Source organism: Nerophis lumbriciformis, linkage group LG19 (assembly GCF_033978685.3).
Source record: "Nerophis lumbriciformis linkage group LG19, RoL_Nlum_v2.1, whole genome shotgun sequence".
Taxonomy (NCBI): Eukaryota; Metazoa; Chordata; class Actinopteri; order Syngnathiformes; family Syngnathidae; genus Nerophis; species Nerophis lumbriciformis.
Window position 1 is genome coordinate 13915161 of NC_084566.2, and position 18964 is coordinate 13934124.

Consider the following 18964-nt stretch of genomic DNA (forward strand, 5'->3'; position numbering starts at 1 on the left):
TAAATAATTCAAACACAATACATACAGAAACTCACAAGTATCAAACTAAAAGCACAATTATCTTTACAGTCACTGCAAAGCCAATTAATACAAGTTCACCAAACAGCACTTTCGTCAAAACACGTCTTCGCTAGCAAACATTAAATGCCTCGTCAAGACACACAGTCGCTCATTTTAAACAATTAGTCACCAAAAACAATTACAAATGTGACTTTCCCAACATGTTTAATAGATATAACATTAACAACATGGCTATATTTTCAATTCGTTTGGATACATTTTGCAACATAATGATTTGACCCCCTTTAATATTCTTCAAAAAAATATAAAAAGATGTTTACCTACAGTTTGTTGACACCTTTGGATTTTATATTTAAATAAGATATATTTCTAAACTATTGAGTATCTAACTAAAAGTAGAATTTCGTTTACCGTCTGTGCATTATTAATTAAACTATCGGCACTTTCGTCAAAACATGTCTTAGTTATTATTAGCGATCATTAATAATGTAACAAGTGAGTCATATCGAAGACACGCTGTTCAATTTAAAACATTATTATTAAGGCACCGATGTGTCAAATTAGACTCCATAAGTCAAATGTAACTTCATTCAAAGACAAACATGTAGAAAGCAACCAGACTTACCTTAATTAGGGATATAATCACACCAGCCTTGACGCTCTAATTTGATCCAATTAAGTTAAAAGAAAACTTCCCAAGATGTTATTTTGTTCTTAAACGTGCCACTCGGTCGAGTTTTGGTGCCTAAAAAAGATATGAAGCACCGCTAAAGATGCTGATGGTAGTGTCTAACAATCTGTCGGTTGCTCTGTTCTAACTGAGCTCCTCTTCCCTGCCAGCTGATGACGTCACAGGCAGCCTTCATTCTCATACACTGGACTTAATTACCTTTTACTTTAATGCTATTTAAGCTGTTTCATGGTAAAAATACTTAACAATATATTCATGTAATGACAGTACAAAATACATAAAGAAGTTTTGTGTATGTCTGCACTTCAGAAATTTAGCATGCTATTTTTTTCTCCTCTCAACACAAATCAAACAAAAAAGCATCTCCAATACAATATCTTCATCTGCAAAAAAAACCCACAGCAATATTAACATAAAATTAAAAATAAACTTTGTGTGTGTCCGAGAAGGAGCAGGAAGAAGCAAAAGATTATAATGTTCTGCCACATCAATCAGATAATCTGATTTGTAATCATCAACACAATTCACAATCACCTGATACTTGACAGTATTAACAGGATACACCCATTTTCTACCGCTTGTCCCTTTCGGGTTTACGGGGGGTGCTGGAGCTTATCTCAGCTGCATTCGGGCAGAAGGCGGGATACACCCTGGACAAGTCGCCACCTCACAGGGCCAACACAGATAGACAGACAACATTCACACTCACATTCACAAACTAGGGCCAATTTAGTGTTGCCAATCAACCTATCCCCAGGTGCATGTTTTTGGCGGTGGGAGGAAGCCGGAGTACCCGGAGGGAACCCACGCAGTCACGGGGAGAACATGGAAAATTCAATGTTATTTAAATTCAGTAAATACATTACAACCTTAAAGAAGAACTTAACTATTTTTTATTTTATTTTGCCTATCATTCACAAAACAAAAACACATGTTTTGGGTTTTTTTTACGCTCTCTAAGTCATAAAATATGGCCAGTACGAGGTGACTAACCATGCAGATAATGGTAGTACTGAGCCGATGAGCTGCTACATCGCCACTGAGTTGGTGAAAGTTTATTCTGGAATCTAGATTATAAATCTGTTAACTGTCACTGTCAATACCTTGTACATCGGGGACCGTGTGCTGCTGACGCCGACTGGGAATGTTGTGGATCGGTTGAAGGAATCAATCCCACCGACACGTCTACCAATGAGGAAGCAGTGCCTGGGGACCCTGCGGTGGGCTCTCCTATTTCTGGGGCTGAGGTTGCCGAGGTAGTTAAGAAACTCCTCGGTGGCAGGGTCCTGAAGGTGGAGGAGATCCGCCTGGAGTTCCTTAAGGCTCTGGATGCTGTGGGGCTGTCGTGGTTGACAATTGCTTGGACATCGGGGACGGTGCCTCTGGATTGGCAGATTGGGGTGGTGGTTCCTCTATTTAAAAAGGGGAACCGGAGGGTGTGTTCCAATTATTGTGGGATCACACTCCTCAGTCTTCCCGGTAAGGTCTATTCAGGTGTACTGGAGAAGGGGCTACGCCGGATTGACGAACCTCAGATTCAGGAGGAGCATGCAGTGTGGTGTTCGTCTTGGTAGTGAAACTGTAGACCAACTCTGTACTCTCAGCAGGATCCTTGAGGGTGCATGGGAGTTTCCCCAACCAGTCAACGTGTATTGTTTTTTCTTGTTGGGGAGTGTTCAGAGAGTATGGAGTATTGGACCGCCTGATTATGGCAGCCCTGTATGATCAGTGTCAGAACTTGGTCTGCATTGCCAGCAGTAAGTCAGACTCGTTTCCAGCGAGGGTAGGACTCCGCCAGGGCTGACCTTTGTCACCGATTCTCCTTACAACTTTTATGGACTGAGTTTCTAGGCACAGTCAGGGCGTTGAGGAGATTTCGGCTTTTTGCGGATAATGTGGTCCTGCTGGCTTCATCTGACCAGGATCTTCAGCTCTCGCTGGATCGGTTCGCAGCTGAGTTTGAAGCGACTGGGATGAAAATCAGCACTTCCAAGAGAGAGTGAAGTGCCATCTCCAGGTTGGGGAAGAGATCTTGCCCCAAGTGGAGGAGTTCAAGTACCTCGGGGTCTTGTTCACGAGTGAGGGATGAGTGGAATGTGAGATCGACAGGGGTATCGGTGCAGCGTCTGCAGTTATGTGGACCGTGCACTAGTCCGTCGTGGTGAAAAAGAAGCAAGCCAGAAGGCAAAGCATTCAATCAATTTACCAGTCGATCTACATCCCTATCCTCACCTTTGGTCATGAGCTTTGGGTTATGACCGAAAGGACAAGATCACGGGGTGTGGGGCTCTCCCTTAGTGATAGGGTGAGAAGCTCTGTGATTTGGGAGGAGCTCAGAGTAAAGCCGCTGCTCCTCTACATTGAGAGGAGTCAGATGAGGTGGTTCGGGCTTCTGGTCAGAATGCCCCCCCAAATGCCTCCAAGGGGAGGTGTTTAGGGCATGTCTGACCGGTAGGAGACCACGGGAAAAACCCAGGACACGTTGGAGAGACTGTGTCTCCCAGCTGGCCTGGGAACGCCTCGGGATCCCCCAGGATGAGCGAGACGAAGTAGCTGGGGAGAGGGAAGTCTGGGCTTCTCTGCTTCGGCTGCTGCCCCGCGACCCGACTTCGGATAAGCGGAAGAAGATGATAGATGAAAGGATGTATATATATATATATATATATATATATATATATATATATATATATATATATAACCTTCCATACAGAAGTTAAGATAATAAGGTTTTGTGGTTCATGATGTGCTTTGCTTTCCCTAAAGTTCCAATAGTTTTTGCGAATACCTTTGGCTGTCTGATACCACACCCAAAAACGTAATTTCAAGTGCTATTTCAATTTCTGAGTTGCCAACTTCCAATTTGACATTATTTTGTAGTTTCCGATTTCCAAACAACATAATTTTTTTTTCTTCAAGTTTAGAGACAGTTTGTTTTTGTCAAAGCAATATTGTAATTTATTAACTTCTTTCATCACTACTTCCAGTAGCTGCTGCAAGTCCTCCCCGGAGCAGAAGATATTTGTGTCATCAGCAAACACCACAAACTTCAATGTATCTGATACCTTACAATGATAAAAATAATGAATAGTAGGGGACCCAATATTGAACCCTGTGGGACACCACATGTGATACACAAGTTTTCTGACTTCCGTTGGTCCATTTGTACAAACTGTTGTTTTTTTGTGTGACTTTTTATCCAATGTAAAGCCACCCCTCTGCACTATACTGCATCTTTCCATTTTCCTAAACAATTTATCATGGGTATTCATGTCAAACCTTCGTTAAATCAATAAATATACCCACTGCAAATTTGTTGCTATTTATGGAGGTTGTTAACCCTTGTACTTGCTCCGTTGATTTTAATCTATCTGTGCAGAAACCAAACTGACTTCCCATCAGCAAGTTGTGTTTTTTCAAATAAACTTTATATTTACACTATATTGCCAAAAGTATTTGGCCACCTGCCTTGACTCACATATGAAATTGAAGGGCCATCCCATTCCTAACCCATAGGGTTCAATATGATGTCGGTCCAACTTTTGCAGCTATTACAGCTTCAACTCTTCTGGGAAGGCTGTCCACAAGGTTGCAGAGTGTGTTTGTAGGAATTTTCGACCATTCTTCCAAAAGCGCATTGGTAAGGTCACACTGCGATGTTGGTCAAGAAGGCCTGGCTCCCAGTCTCCGTTCTAGTTCATCCCAAAGCTGTTCTATCGGGTTCAGGTCAGGAGTCTGTGCAGGCCAGTCAAGTTCATCCACACCAGACTCTGTCATCAATGTCTTTATGGACCTTGCTTTGTGCACTGGTGCACAGTCATGTTGGAACAGGAAGGAGCCCGCTCCAAACTGTTCCCACAAGATTGGGAGCATGGAATTGTCCAAAATGTGTTGGTATCCTGGAGCATTCAAAGTTATTTTCACTGGAACTAATGGACCAAGCCCAACTCCTGAAAAACAACCCCACACCATAATTCCTCCTACACCAAATTTCACACTCGGCACAATGCAGTCCGAAATGTACAGTTCTCCTGGCAATCTCCAAACCCAGCCTCGTCCATCAGATTGCCAGATGGAAAAGCATGATTCATCACTCCAGAGAAGGCGTCTCCACTGCTCGAGTCCAGTGGCGACGTGCTTTACACCACTGCATCCCACGCTTTGCATTGGACTTGGTGATGTATGGCTTAGATGCAGCTGCTCGGCCATAGAAACCCATTCCATGAAGCTCTCTGCGTACTGTATGTGGGCTAATTGGAAGGTCACATGAAGTTTGGAGCTCTGTAGCAACTGACTACGCAGAAAGTCGGCGACCTCTTTGCATTGAATTTGTTGCACGGGTGGCATCCTATGACAGTTCCACGCTGGAAATCACTGAGCTCCTGAGAGCGGCCCATTCTTTTACAAATGTTCGTAGAAACAGTCTCCATGCCTAAGTGCTTGATTTTATACACAGGGTCAAGTGATTAGGACACCTGATTCTCATCATTTGGATGGGTGGCCAAATACTTTTGGCAATATAGTATAATCTAGAGAACTGTGAGAGTAAGGATCTCGGGCTGTAGTTGTTAAAATGTGTATGTCAGCAGATTTATATTCTGGAATAACTTCAGCGATTTTCATTTTGTGTGGGAATGTACCAGTTCTAAATGATACATTACATATACTCTATGGAAGTGGATCTACAATTTCATCAATTACCTTTTTTATATTTATATTAATATCGTTCCAAGCTGAAAACAAAAAAAAAGACTCTAACAGAAATCAAAAAAACTATAAGGTACCATATTTATCGTATTTTGTCCATTTGTTAGCTAGCATGCTACTTTATTGTTCCTGGGGGATGATTTAATATGACTGGACCATACCATTTTCATTTATGGGAGGGCGAAAACACTGCCATTGTGCCACAAATGGTAAAAATAGAAAATAAATAACTAACAAAAGGAAAAAGATTATAGTGGGCCATTTTTAAGTAATTTTGTCAATTTGTATGTTTGTTAGCTAGCATGCTACTTCCTAGTTCTTGGAGGATGACCTAACACAAGACAGTATCATTTTTTTAAATGATTATTTCTGGGTTGGACTGGGAAACGGATAAGTCGTGACTAATAGCAACAAGAATAATTATATCAGCAAAAGTGAAAAATCTTGACGCACCGAATTTGTTTGTAGGTTTGTTAGCCAGCATGCTACTTCCTGGTTTATGGAGGATGATGTAAGGAGACGGGTTCGCCTTAGACACTCTAAGTTGCGCCTACAAAGGTGACGACGGCGGAAGTGAACCATGTTTTAAAGACATGGTCACAGTGGCGCTGACAACGCGAGACTGGACCCCTGATTTGTAAGGTAATCCAAGATGGCTAACGCAACGCACCACCGTTGTTGTTATTTCGCTTGTTGAATGTATTGCTTTTTCGGATAATTACATGCAACCCTTACCCTAACTTAAACAATAACATTTAACTTATTTTCAGCAGTATTTTTTTGTTTGTTTTATTTCCATGTTACGTATTGTCTCTCCAGTTTCATTCCGTTTAAGACACACTTCAGTTCCGTTATCGGGCACGCAGCTAAATGTACCATATTTTTCGGACCATAGGGCGCACCGGATTATAATGGGTACGGTGTGGCATACCCATTGGGACAGTGGCCGTGCCAGCAACCTTGAGGGTTCCTGGTTCGATCCCCACCTTCTACCAACCTAGTCACGTCTGTTGCGTCCTTGAGCAAGACACTTCACTCTTGCTCCCGATGGGTTGTGGTTACGGCCTTGCATGACAGCTCCCGCCATCAGTATGTGAATGTGTGTGTGAATGTGGAAATGGTGTCAAAGCGCTTTGAGTACCTTGAAGGTGGAAAAGCGCTATACAAGTATAACCCATTTACCATTTACCATAAGGCGCACTGCCAATGAGCGGGTCTAGTCAGGTCTATTTTCATACAAAAGGCTTACCGGATTATAAGACGCATTAAAGGGGTCATATTATGATTTTTTCTAAATTTAAAACTATCTGGGGGTCTACATAACATGTAATGGTGGTTCTTTGGTCAAAATGTTGCATTGATGATGTTTTACAGATCATCTTCAAGTCGCTTTCTGACAGTCGCTTCAGGATGCGGCGTTTTGTGGACAGTCTTATTTACGTGGCTCACCTTCGACAGCGTCTTCTCCCCGTCATCTTTGTTGTAGTGGTGTAGCGTGCAAGGACGGGGGTGGAAGAAGTGTCAAAAGATGGAGCTAACTGTTTTAATGACATTCAGACTTTACTTCAATCAATAACGGAGCAGCATCTCCTCATCCGTGGCTCACTAGTGCAACAACAACACCGGAAATGTGTCCCGTGAAAAACTGTCCTACCAGAACTCTCTAATAACTAAAGTTCCTTGGGTGAATAATGCAAACCCACTACAGTTTTTAGCACTTTGATAGCTAGTCTACTGACAGCTATAAGTAAGAACTTTACACTACTTTATATTAGAAATGGCAACAGCAGAGGATGAATGTCCCATAACAAGAAGGTAGCGAAAAAGAAGAAGCTTATGACTATGGTGTCGGCACGGACTACAATGGCGGACGCGTGCAAATTTTCAGGACTTAATTGGTGCGGCTTCATAGCTTACCGAAGTCGTACTAAAACCATTTTGACAGATTTTTGAGCGCCGTGTGTAATGTTCTATACTTTTAATGGAACATTTATAGTTTTGGTGTTGTTTACTGGTGTCATATTGCAGTCTACACATATCTCTTATGTGTGACTGCCATCTACTGGTCACACTTATCATTACACCATGTACCAAAAAAAATTGCTTTGAGGTCGGTAAGCATAACCAGAATTATGCCGTACATTAGGCGCACCGGGTTATAAGGCGCACTGTTGATTTTTGAGAAAATGAAAGGAATTTAAGTGCGCCTTATAGTGCGAAAAATACGGTGCTTGGATGTTAGACGACTGGACCATACCATTTTTAATCCCGGTTTTGCCATTGTGACACAAATGGCAAAACCAGAAAATAAAGCACTCAAGCAAAAGTGAAAAAGTCTCATAATCGTGTTAGCTAGCATGCTACTACCTAGTTCAGGGGTCGGCAACCCAAAATGTTGAAAGAGCCATATTGGACCAAAAATACAAAAACAAATCTGTCTGGAGCCGCAAAAAATTTAAAGACATACTACATACAGATAGTGTGTCATGGAATTAAGAGGACTTAAAGGAAACTAAATGACCTCAAATATAGCTACAAATGAGGCATAATGATGCAATATGTACATATAGCTAGCCTAAATAGCCTGTTAGCATTGATTAGCTTGCAGTCATGCAGTGACCAAATATGTCTGATTAGCACTCCACACAAGTCAATAACATCAACAAAACTCACCTTTCATGCACGACCTTAAAAGTTTGGTGGACAAAATGAGACAGAAAAAAAAGTGGCATAAAACACGTCCTAGAAAGTCGGAGAAAGTTATACATGTAAACAAACTAAGGTGAGTTGAAGGACCGCCAAAATTAGTAGGACAAAACGGCGCTCGCCAAATACTCGAATCAGTGAAGCATGTTTAATATAAACAGTGTGCTTTGTAAGAATTAGGGAGGTTTGTGTCATGTTTGTCCTCCTACAGAAACCATATTAAAACAAAAATAGATTTTTTTCCCCTCATCTTTTTCCATTTTTCATAAATTTTTTGAAAAAGCTCCAGAGAGCCACTAGGGCGGCGCTAAAGAGCCGCATGCGGCTCGAGAGCCGCGGGTTGCCGACCCCTGACCTAGTTGAAGACAGCAAAACTGTACTATTTTTATTCTGGAGCGGCCAGAACCTTTCCAATAGTCTGCACTCTGTAATCACTATTCTAATGTGCTCGGGACTTCCATTCATCCAACTTTATAGAGCAACTTTTTCAAATCATCAGCCACACAATAAGATGATATAATGCAAGCGGGCTGTATTCCATTTCCATGCTTCGGTTTCTCTATCTTCTAATAGCCCAGAGTGATAGTTTTCATGGTGAAGTGATTCATTTAGTGCACAACACGCTCACTCATTCTGCCAGGAGCTGGACCAAAGAGCCACGGGCAGATGCCGCTGAAATAACCAGGCCTCTTTGAGGGATGTTGCTCGTTTGCGGTGGCGAATGCTGTACAGTAGCGGCTAATGACGCTCAGATAAAAAATGCATCGACTGTGACTGCGACGTCCAGGATGCCACTCAGCCTACGTAGGACAATCGCACGCATTTTCTTCCATATTAGCATGCTGCGTGTTCGCGGAGCATGAGCAATTACCGCTCAGCGGGGGACGTCTGGCGTCAAACTATCGATTTGTTTCAACAGCGAGGCTGCAAGAGAGCAGCGAACATGTTCTTCCAAGTGTTACGTTATATTGTTGGAGTCCATTTCAACAGAGTTCTGAGCAAGTCCAACCATGAGAGACTATCGTGATCCAGGTGTGAAAATGGGAGCCTTTTTTTTTCTCCATTACAATTTAGATATCAGACCCAGGAGGGTAGTGGTAGTAGTAGGTACTGTTTCTTTTCTGACATTCTGCACGGCAACAGAGATTTACTAATTGCTCTTAAAAACACCAGAAATTATTTGTCTAGATGTGTTTTACATTTTAGATTATTTTTAAAAATTTATTTTTTCAACATAGTTTTTTTTTTTACTGTAGGTCACATATATAGGACTTTTTGAATGTTCAGCTCACATCTGGAGATGTAAATTATGAGATTGTATTTAACTTATTTTTTTAGGGTATGTTAAATTAGGTTCATCTGTAGGTTTTTACATTCTTACCTCACATTTAATAGCACGTTTGGCCACAGATCTAGCTTTTTTTTTTTTTTTACATGTGCACGAGTCTTTTTTTTTTTATGTACAATAAGATCATCTGTAAGTATTTATAATGTACTTCAGTTGTTGGATGTTCACATTTGTTGATTTTTTTAGATGACACATTTATAATTTTTAGGTCACATCTTGTGTTAACTTACATTTTGTGTAGATTGTTTTTAAATTTATTTCATTTTCTAGGTCACAAATGTACGTTTGTATTTTATTTTAGGCCAAATCTTTAGGGTTTAAAAATATATATACCATTTAAGTTGTATGGACTAAATACTTTATATAAATTCTCTTGAGACTTTTTTATTATTATTTTTTTTTATGATCACAGATGTACAGTAGTTTCTTTTTGTTGATTAAATACATATATTTTATTTTAGGTCACATAAGTAGTTTATTTATGGTTTTGTTTCACAATTTACAGATTACATCTGTGGTTTCTTTACAATTATATATCATGTCTTTTTTCCCCAAACATTTTCTGTGGATTTTATTTTTTACTTGATTTCATTTTTGGGATCACTATGTCGTTAATTTCTTTCCAAATAAATCTGTAAGATTTGTTATTTTTAGGTTACATCTCTATTTTTTATTTATACAAATTATAAGTTACATTTGTACTTTTAAAAAAAATAAAAATGTATATAGGTGTAGATCTGTAGGTATTTATATATATGTTTTAATTAATTTTATTTGTTAGATCACATTTATAGTTGTGTTAAATGCGAAATGTATAATCTCAAAGTCACGTGGGTGTTTTTCCAACATTTTCTGCAGATTTTTTTTTAATGTATTTTTTTTTTTGGATTACATATCAATCAATCAATCAATCAATGTTTATTTATATAGCCCTAAATCACAAGTGTCTCAAAGGGCTGCACAAGCCACAACGACATCCTCGGTACAGAGCCCACATAAGGGCAAGGAAAAACTCACCCCAGAGGGACGTCGATGTGAATGACTATGAGAAACCTTGGAGAGGACCGCATATGTGGGTAACCCCTCCCCTCTAGGGGAGACCGAATGCAATGGATGTCGATTGGGTCTGACATAATATTGTGAGAGTCCAGTTCATAGTGGATCCAACATAATAGTAAAAGTCCAGTCCATAGTGGGGCCAGCAGGAAACCATCCCGAGCGGAGACGGGTCAGCAGCGCAGAGATGTTCCCAACCGATACACAGGCGATATGTAGTTGCTTTTTTAGATCACATCTGTAGTTTTTATTTTAAGTAAAATTTTTAAGTTTAAAAAAAAAATATATATATATATATAAGACATGTTTAAGACTTTTCGTAGATTTAATTTGAATTATTTGTTTTATTTGTCTATTTACTTACTTTTTTAGATAACTTATGCAGTTGCTTTTTTGATCACATCTGTAAGATTTTTTAATCCTAATGTTTTTCAATTTGGGCCACATTTGTGCATTTTTAAAAACTGTAAGTCACATCTGTAGCCTTTTATTACATTTTAGATAACATCTGTTTTTTTGTGCATATTTCCCCCCTAAGATACAAATCATTAATGGTGCAGTGAGAATGAAGACAAATTGCCACGTGCAGCACGTAACCTTCATTTAGGGTAACTAGAAGAAGATGGCCGACGCATCTGTCAAGTGTCAACGCTGCCAATATGCGTAGCAATACAAGACCAACAAACAGATGTCAACATCTCTCAGCTTGAATCATCCTCAGAACTCGCAATAACAATTGATAATTCACACTAAAGAATAATTTGATCACGCGGCGTCAGCTTTCATCTAAATGTAAATGAGCAGCACATGTGTGTAACCTCTGGAAGGTGAAGGAGCGCGTAATAACGTGTTGAAGCAGTGACATGCCGATGTAAGTAAACATGAAGGGAAGGACATTAGCGTTCAGTGCACACTTACATGTGATTACATCGTGTGTGCCATGTATGCGCACAATAACAACGTAAACGGCAAAAACAAAAAGCTGACTTCTGTATGTATTTTGAGGCGACATCAGCAAAATCCTGGAGAACAACTCGGTGAGCGCCAGTCAGAGTTCAAATCATGTTCGTTATGTTAGCCTATATTGACGTACATCCATGATTCATGATCATATTAGTGCATTCTCAAGTTTCTGTCAGTCCTATAATCTTAAAGGGGTCATGTTATGATTTCCCCCCTACATTTAAAACACTTCCTAGGTTTGATCAGAGGATAGCTGGACAAAGATGTTAAGTAGAGTTCATAAGTCTCCCATTTGTCCCAGGCACGGCTTCATTCAAGCTAATACAGGCCAGGGCAATTATTTTGACTCGGGAGGCCAAATTTAGAGAAAAACATGTGTCTGGGGGCCGGTATATCTATTTTTAGGAACACTCATACAAAACCTCACAATAATGTCTGATTGAATTTTAAAAACGTTAAGGACAAACCGCCTTAAAAACAGAATGGAATTTTACATGAGTGGGACACCAGAATGTACATGAAAATAAAGAATGTGGGATTTACAATATTAACTATGAAGGATAAAACACTGAATATTGACAACATATGAACGTCACACCCCCTCTTGATTGACATATTTAAACAGGCGAAACGCAACAAAAATGCAACAAACAAAGCGAAATATGAACGCGAAGAGTAAAAAAAACCCACCTACAATCTGATGTATAACTAAGCTTTAGAACATTGTTGTAAAAATCTCATTCCGCGTCTGTCCCTGACACCCACATTTGACACTCTGTGGAAACGCTCCCCACCCACACTGCTTGGTGCCTCGTCTGAGCTGCTGGGACTTAGATTACCATAGTAACTAATAAGATTACCATAGTAACCAATTTAGATTACCATAGTAACTAGTATATCATGCAAAAGCGCAGATTCCAACCATTGAAATACTTTGTATAGTTCAAGACTTACGGTCATTAGAAAACATCACTGCACATCATAATGGCAGCTAAAGTTTCCATCTTAAAGATCTAAAAAAATTTGGGGGGAATATCCGCTAGGCCAGATTGAAAAGCTCAACGGGCCGCATGCGGCACCCGGGCCTTAATTTGCCCAGGTCTGGTCTAATACATTGTCCTTATTATACCGAGGTCTGACTAGCTAAGATGTATGACGGAATATCTGAGATCGTGTGATCGCCCATCCCTGTGCAGTTATTGGACAGACATTTTCAAGACTCTTGTCAATTGGTGAAAAGATTGAACTGAATCCTTTGAAGAGTAATTGCACTTTTCGTTCACATTCATTATAAAACACAACACACGTCTTTTTTCTTTTTAGGATTTAAAAAAAAAAAACGCTTGGAAGATGTGGCTCACATGAATCAAAGCGCTTCACATTGAAAAACCCATTATCTACATTTAAGCTACATTCACACCAAGGACACAAAGGGAGTGACTATAGGTGGAAGCTGGATTTGAACTAGGTGTGTATAATATATATGTGAAGAAATAGTGATTATTGAAGGACCGCAAATTACATATTTACTTACATGTTACCGACATTGCGCAAGTTGTTTTTGTAGGTGAGCTAATGCAGATCCACACTGATGTCTGTCTCCTCAACTTAACAGTAATAACAAAATTAGAACCTTCCCAAATACACTATATTGCCAAAAGTATTTGTCCACCCATCCAAATAATCAGAATCAGGTGTCCTAATCACTTGGCCCGGCCACAGGTGTATAAAATCAAGCACTTAGGCATGGAGACTGTTTCTACAAACATTTGTGAAAGAATGGGCCGCTCTCAGGAGCTCAGTGATTTCCAGCGTGGAACTTTCATAGGATGCCACCTGTGCAACAAATCCAGTGGTGAAATTTCCTTGCTCCTAAATATTCCAAAGTCAACTGTCTGCTTTATAACAAGAAAAAGGAAGCATTTGGGAACAACAGCAACTCAGCCACGAATTGGTAGGCCACGTAAACTGACAGGGAAGGGTCAGCGGATGCTGAAGCGCATAGTGCAAAGAGGTCGTCGACTTTCTGTACAGTCAGTAACTACAGCGCTCCAAACTTCATGTGACCTTCCAATTAGCCCACGTACAGTACGCAAAGAGCTTCATTGAATGGGTTTCCATGGCCGAGCAGCTGCATCTAAGCCATACATCACCAAGTTCAATGCAAAGCGTGGGATGCAGTGGTGTAAAGCACGTCGCCACTGGACTCTAGAGCAGTGGAGACGTTTTCTCTGGAGTGATGAATCATGCTTTTCCATCTGGCAATCTGATGGACGAGTCTGGGTTTGGCGATTGCCAGGAGAACGGTACATTTCGGACTGCATTGTGCCGAGTGTGAAAATTGGTGTAGGAGGAATTATGGTGTGGGGTTGTTTTTCAAGAGTTAGGCTTGGCCTCTTAGTTCCAATGAAAGGAACTTTGAATGCTCCAGGATACCAACACATTTTGGACAATTCCATGCTCCCAACCTTGTGGGAACAGTTTGGAGCAGGCACCTTCCTCTTCCAACATGACTGTGCACCAGTGCACAAAGCAAGGTCCATAAAGACATGGATGACAGAGTCTGGTGTGGATGAACTTGACTGGCCTGCACAGAGTACTCACCTGAACCCGATAGAACACCTTTGGGATGAACTAGAACGGAGACTGAGAGCCAGGCCTTCTCCACCAACATTAGAGTGTGACCTCACCAATGCGCTTTTGGAAGAATAGTCGAAAGTTCCTATAAACACTCCACAACCTTGTGGACAGCCTTCCCAGAAGAGTTGAAGCTGTAATAGCTGCAAAAGGTGGACCGACATCATATTGAACCCTATGTGTTAGGAATATGATGGCACTTCAAGTTCATATGTGAGTCAAGGCAGGTGGCCAAATACTTTTGGCAATATAGTGTATGTGAAGAAATAGTGATTATTGAAGGATTGCAAATGACATGTACGCTGTGGCGTATTTAGCTACATGTTACCTACATTGCGTAAGTTGTTTTCGTAGGTGAGCTAATGTAGATCCACACTGATGTCTGTGTCTCCTCAATTTAACAGTAACAAAAAGATTAGAACCTTTCCAAATGTACTATACTATCCATCCATACATTATGTTACTTGTATTTATTTTCACATAAAAAAAATAAAAAATTAAAAGGTGTGGTCACTTTTATTTTGCAAAGTAGTAACTAAAGTGACTTTCTTTTCCATTTACATAATCCGGTCAGCATCCTAAATGTTTTCACTTTATCGAACAGCGCGTGCAAGTGACGTCAAAGCCACATTGGGGCCTGTCCGCGTTGGTACTTGTAATCTAAACAGTCCACTGCAAAAATCTGATTTCCAAAAAATCTGATTTGGTCCACTTTTGAGTGCAGAGTAAACGTAGTCTAAAAGTATTTTTTCTTTAAGCGTCCTGCCTGGCGTAAGTAGGCCAAAGCCGACACCCACAATCAAACTTCATATTCATGCCGGCTTTGAGGAGGTCGTTTTAGGCGTTGCTGATGATTTATTGATATTTTGGGTCCTCTACCAGGTGCAGTTAATGGAGCTGAACTGATGAAGTTGCAGTATGCAGTGTTGTTTGTCACACACTCTTTGTCTACTGCCTCTAATTCCTTTGCACACATCTACCACATATTTACTGTGTCTCTCTGTGGGATTAGGAAAAACTATACAGATGGAAAGCAGCCCACTTAATGGGGGTCTATTTCCAGGAAGTTATGTCCACTGAAGTGAGAAACATTTGGAAAAGTAACTGTGAAAGGTGATAGATAGCATGCTATCTCTCATTAAACAATCACTATTTGCCTGAGAGGGAAATTGTTGAAAAAGTAGAACACTGGTAACAAATATGAATGGTAAGGGGTATGGAAGAGGAAATTTGCATACAGTAAATACACTCTTCACTCTTGGCTGGTACTGGAATCACATATTTATAAAATATACTGTAATGCAGGCAAATACTCCTTATCTATTGGATGGGTGCTGTGGCGTGTTAAAGCAGTGCTGGAAATCTAAAAGAATAGTTTGTAATTCCAGTAAATAATCATTCAAAAAGTTGAAAAAGAAAAAATGGAGTATATATTTTCACATTTTACTTTCATGAGAGAAACGGATTTGGGACCTAAGGATATACAGTACAGGCCAAAAGTTTGGACACACTTTCTCATTGAATGCGTTTTTATTTATTTCCATGACTATTTACATTGTAGATTGTCACTGAAGGCATCAAAACTATGAATGAACACATGTGGAGATATAAACTTAACAAAAAAAGGTTGAGATATCTGAAAACATGTTTTATATTCTAGTTTCTTCAAAATAGACACCGTTTGCTCTGATTACTGCTTTGCACACTCTTGGCATTCTCTCGATGAGCGTCAAGAGGTAGTCACCTGAAAGAGTTTTCACTTCACAGGTGTCATAGTTTTGATGCATTCAGTGACAATCTAAAATAAAGAAAATGCAGTGAAATGAGAGTATATATATATATATATTTTTTTTTTTTTTAATATATAAGTGGTAATATATATATATATTATTATTTTTTAACACTTAATATATAACTTAAAATAACAATTTAAATCAGTTTTGTTGTTGTCCCAGTTAAGATTTAAATCCAGTAGCCTCATTCTAATTCAACATTGCACGTGTAGTTTTCTCCTTTTAAGAAATTACGGGTTATTGTGGAAAAAAAACTAAACATGCACAAAAATGTATACGTTTAGGTCTAAAGTTGTGAATGTGGTGAAAGTAGGATTTTATTTAATTGTTGAATGTGTTTTATGAGAGGACCATTAACCAACGTTTTAAATTATGCATTACCATCAATCAATCAATCAATCAATCTTTATTTATATAGCCCTAAATCACAAGTGTCTCAAAGGGCTGCATCAATGTTGTTATCTATTATGAAACGAGTCAACGCCGTAATGGCCTCATCCCAACAACTTTGCACTTAATTTTTGGATAAATGTTGTATTTTTTTCTTTCCCAAATTAAGATTTTAGGTGTTTGTTTTTTTTTGACAAAAAGTACACAAAACTATAAAGAATTAAAAACGTTATATTTTGGGTAGGTCTGAAGTTAAAGTGTTGAATAAAGAAGAAAAAAATAAATAAATAAATATATATATATATATATATATATATATATATATATATACTGTATATATACATATACATATACATATATATATATATATATATATACATACACATACATATATACATATATATATATATATATATATGTCTTAATAAGGTTATCCAAAAAATAGTGCTCGATACCGTAGTAGAGCGCAATATATGTATGTGTGGGAAAAAAATCACAAGACTATTTCATCTCTACAGGCCTGTTTCATGAGGGGGGGTTCCCTCACTCATCAGGAAATCTCCTGATGAGTGAGGGAACCCCCCCTCATGAAACAGGCCTGTAGAGATGAAATAGTCTTGTGATTTTTTTCCCACACATACATACATATATATATATATATATATATATATATATATATATATATATATATATATATATATATATATATATATATATATATATACATATATATATATATATATATATATATATATATATATATATATATATAGGGCAGCACGGTGAAAGAAGGGTTAGTGCGTCTGCCTCACAATACGAAGGTCCTGAGTAGTTGTGAGTTCAATCCCGGCCTTGGGATCTTTCTGTGTGGAGTTTGCATGTCCTCCCCGTGACTGCGTGGGTTCCCTCCGGGTACTCCGGCTTCATCCCACCTCCAAAGACATGCACCTGGGGATAGGTTGATTGGCAACACTAAATTGGCCCTAGTGTGTGAATGTGAGTGTGAATGTTGTCTGTCTATCTGTGTTGGCCCTGTGATGAGGTGGCGACTTGTCCAGGGTGTACACTGCCTTCCGCCCGATTGCAGCTGAGATAGGCTCCAGCGCCCCCCGCGACCCCGAAGGGAATAAGCGGTAGAAAATGGATGGATGGATGGATATATATATATATATATATATATATATATATATATATATATATATATATATATATACACACACACACATCTTTTTAAAACATTTGTTGATTGAGATTTTTTGACACAGTTAACATAAATACATTACACTACAAATCAAATGTTTTTTCTCCCCACCCAGTATATACATATAAAATGATTAAACTTTGTACTTAATAAAAAAAATATATATATAATAATAATAATCTCTCCACCCCACCACAAAACGGTTAATGGTTTTAAAATGATAGAAAGAAAGTGTAAAAAAGTATTGAGTAAACTACTTTTTAAAATATTTTAGAAAGACTGTTTTAAAACCTAAGGATAAAAAGTCATTAAAAAAAATCTAATTTCCTCCCAAAATGGTAATGCATCAAAATCAATGTTGTTAATAACTATACGTTAAAATCAATGTTATCTATATTATTGACCGAGTCAAGACCGTAATCGCCTCATCTCAATTATTCAACTTTTGCACTACATTTCTTTTTATGCCAATAACACATTGACACACTACTGAGCGTCAAAAAAAGAAGTATTTAAAAATAATAACCAAATGACATCAACATAAGGTGTGAATGAATGATGGGTTCTCACTTATCTGTTAAGCGCTTTTTAGTGTCTAGAAAAGCGCTATAAATATCTAATCCATTATTATTATTATCATTATTATTATTATTATTATTATTATAATACCAGCTAACAACACTGTGCTGAGTAACAGACACACGAAAAAAACTAAGCATTTGGCAAGGATTTGTATTACTTTTCATGGTCATTTTAGGCAACAAAAGCTATTTCTTAATGTTTCAATTAATCTTTTAAATCCAATTGATTAAATATGCAACCAGATTAAATTGGCGTGATGAAAACTTTAATGAAAACAAGCCCGCTGATGTGTGCTGATCCCCAAAGGAAGTGTCAAGAGGCCTCAGAAGATAGCTGAGAAAGAGATTGTTTTATCAGCGTAACCCTTTGACACCTCGTCAATCATTCACTTGTTGGTGTGTACCGTTAAAATCCCAGCGCGCACCTCAACGTAAATGATATTTCACCTGTTGCATGGCAAACTCAGATACTTGGTGATGTTGAACATGGCAGGGGAAACGTCTTTGCATTTGTTGTTGGCTCTTTACCTGCTTTGTGACACCACACTGTGCACGGTGAGACTAGTCTATCATTTATTTGATCTGATCACATTTATTTATTTGTATGTTTTTTCTCTCTTTGGTGCAGCCCACACACATATTACAAGGTAGGTGACGGTAATATGATACTGTACGTAACATATATACAGCACTACTTTTATTCTATAACAGACTTTGACGTGGATGGTGGACGAGATAGGGACATTTTTGAAATCAATGAAGGTACACAAGAACAGAGTGTGATAATAATAATAATAATCCTTGAATCTGATGGATTTTAAATGTGATTCGTTATGCTTGGATTTAACAGAAGCAGGATTAAATCTGGTGGAA

General features: G+C 38.8%; 2 protein-coding genes across 5 annotated transcripts in view; one reads left to right on the plus strand and one right to left on the minus strand.

Moving 5' to 3' along the window:
* LOC133618816 (opsin-5-like) overlaps positions 1 to 18964 on the minus strand; it is a 71669-nt gene that overhangs the window by 23861 nt on the left and 28844 nt on the right. Inside the window, exon 1 of one of the 4 annotated variants that reach the window (XM_061979553.1) lies at positions 647 to 794. The exons of 2 other annotated variants lie outside the window; for them this stretch is intronic. The gene's annotated coding sequence lies outside the window, so the exon portion shown is untranslated. Of the gene's footprint in view, positions 1 to 341; positions 364 to 646; positions 795 to 18964 lie in introns of those variants that run through there. One more of the 4 variants, XM_061979556.1, reaches the window with a different exon arrangement.
* Positions 18578 to 18964, plus strand: part of mep1bb (meprin A subunit beta b) — a 26394-nt gene continuing 26007 nt past the window's right edge. Inside the window, exons 1-4 of the mRNA XM_061979830.1 lie at positions 18578 to 18646; positions 18720 to 18738; positions 18803 to 18853; positions 18942 to 18964. The exon at positions 18942 to 18964 is cut by the window's right edge and continues 21 nt beyond it. Coding sequence (XP_061835814.1) covers positions 18578 to 18646; positions 18720 to 18738; positions 18803 to 18853; positions 18942 to 18964 — 162 coding nt within the window. The remainder of the gene's footprint in view (positions 18647 to 18719; positions 18739 to 18802; positions 18854 to 18941) is intronic.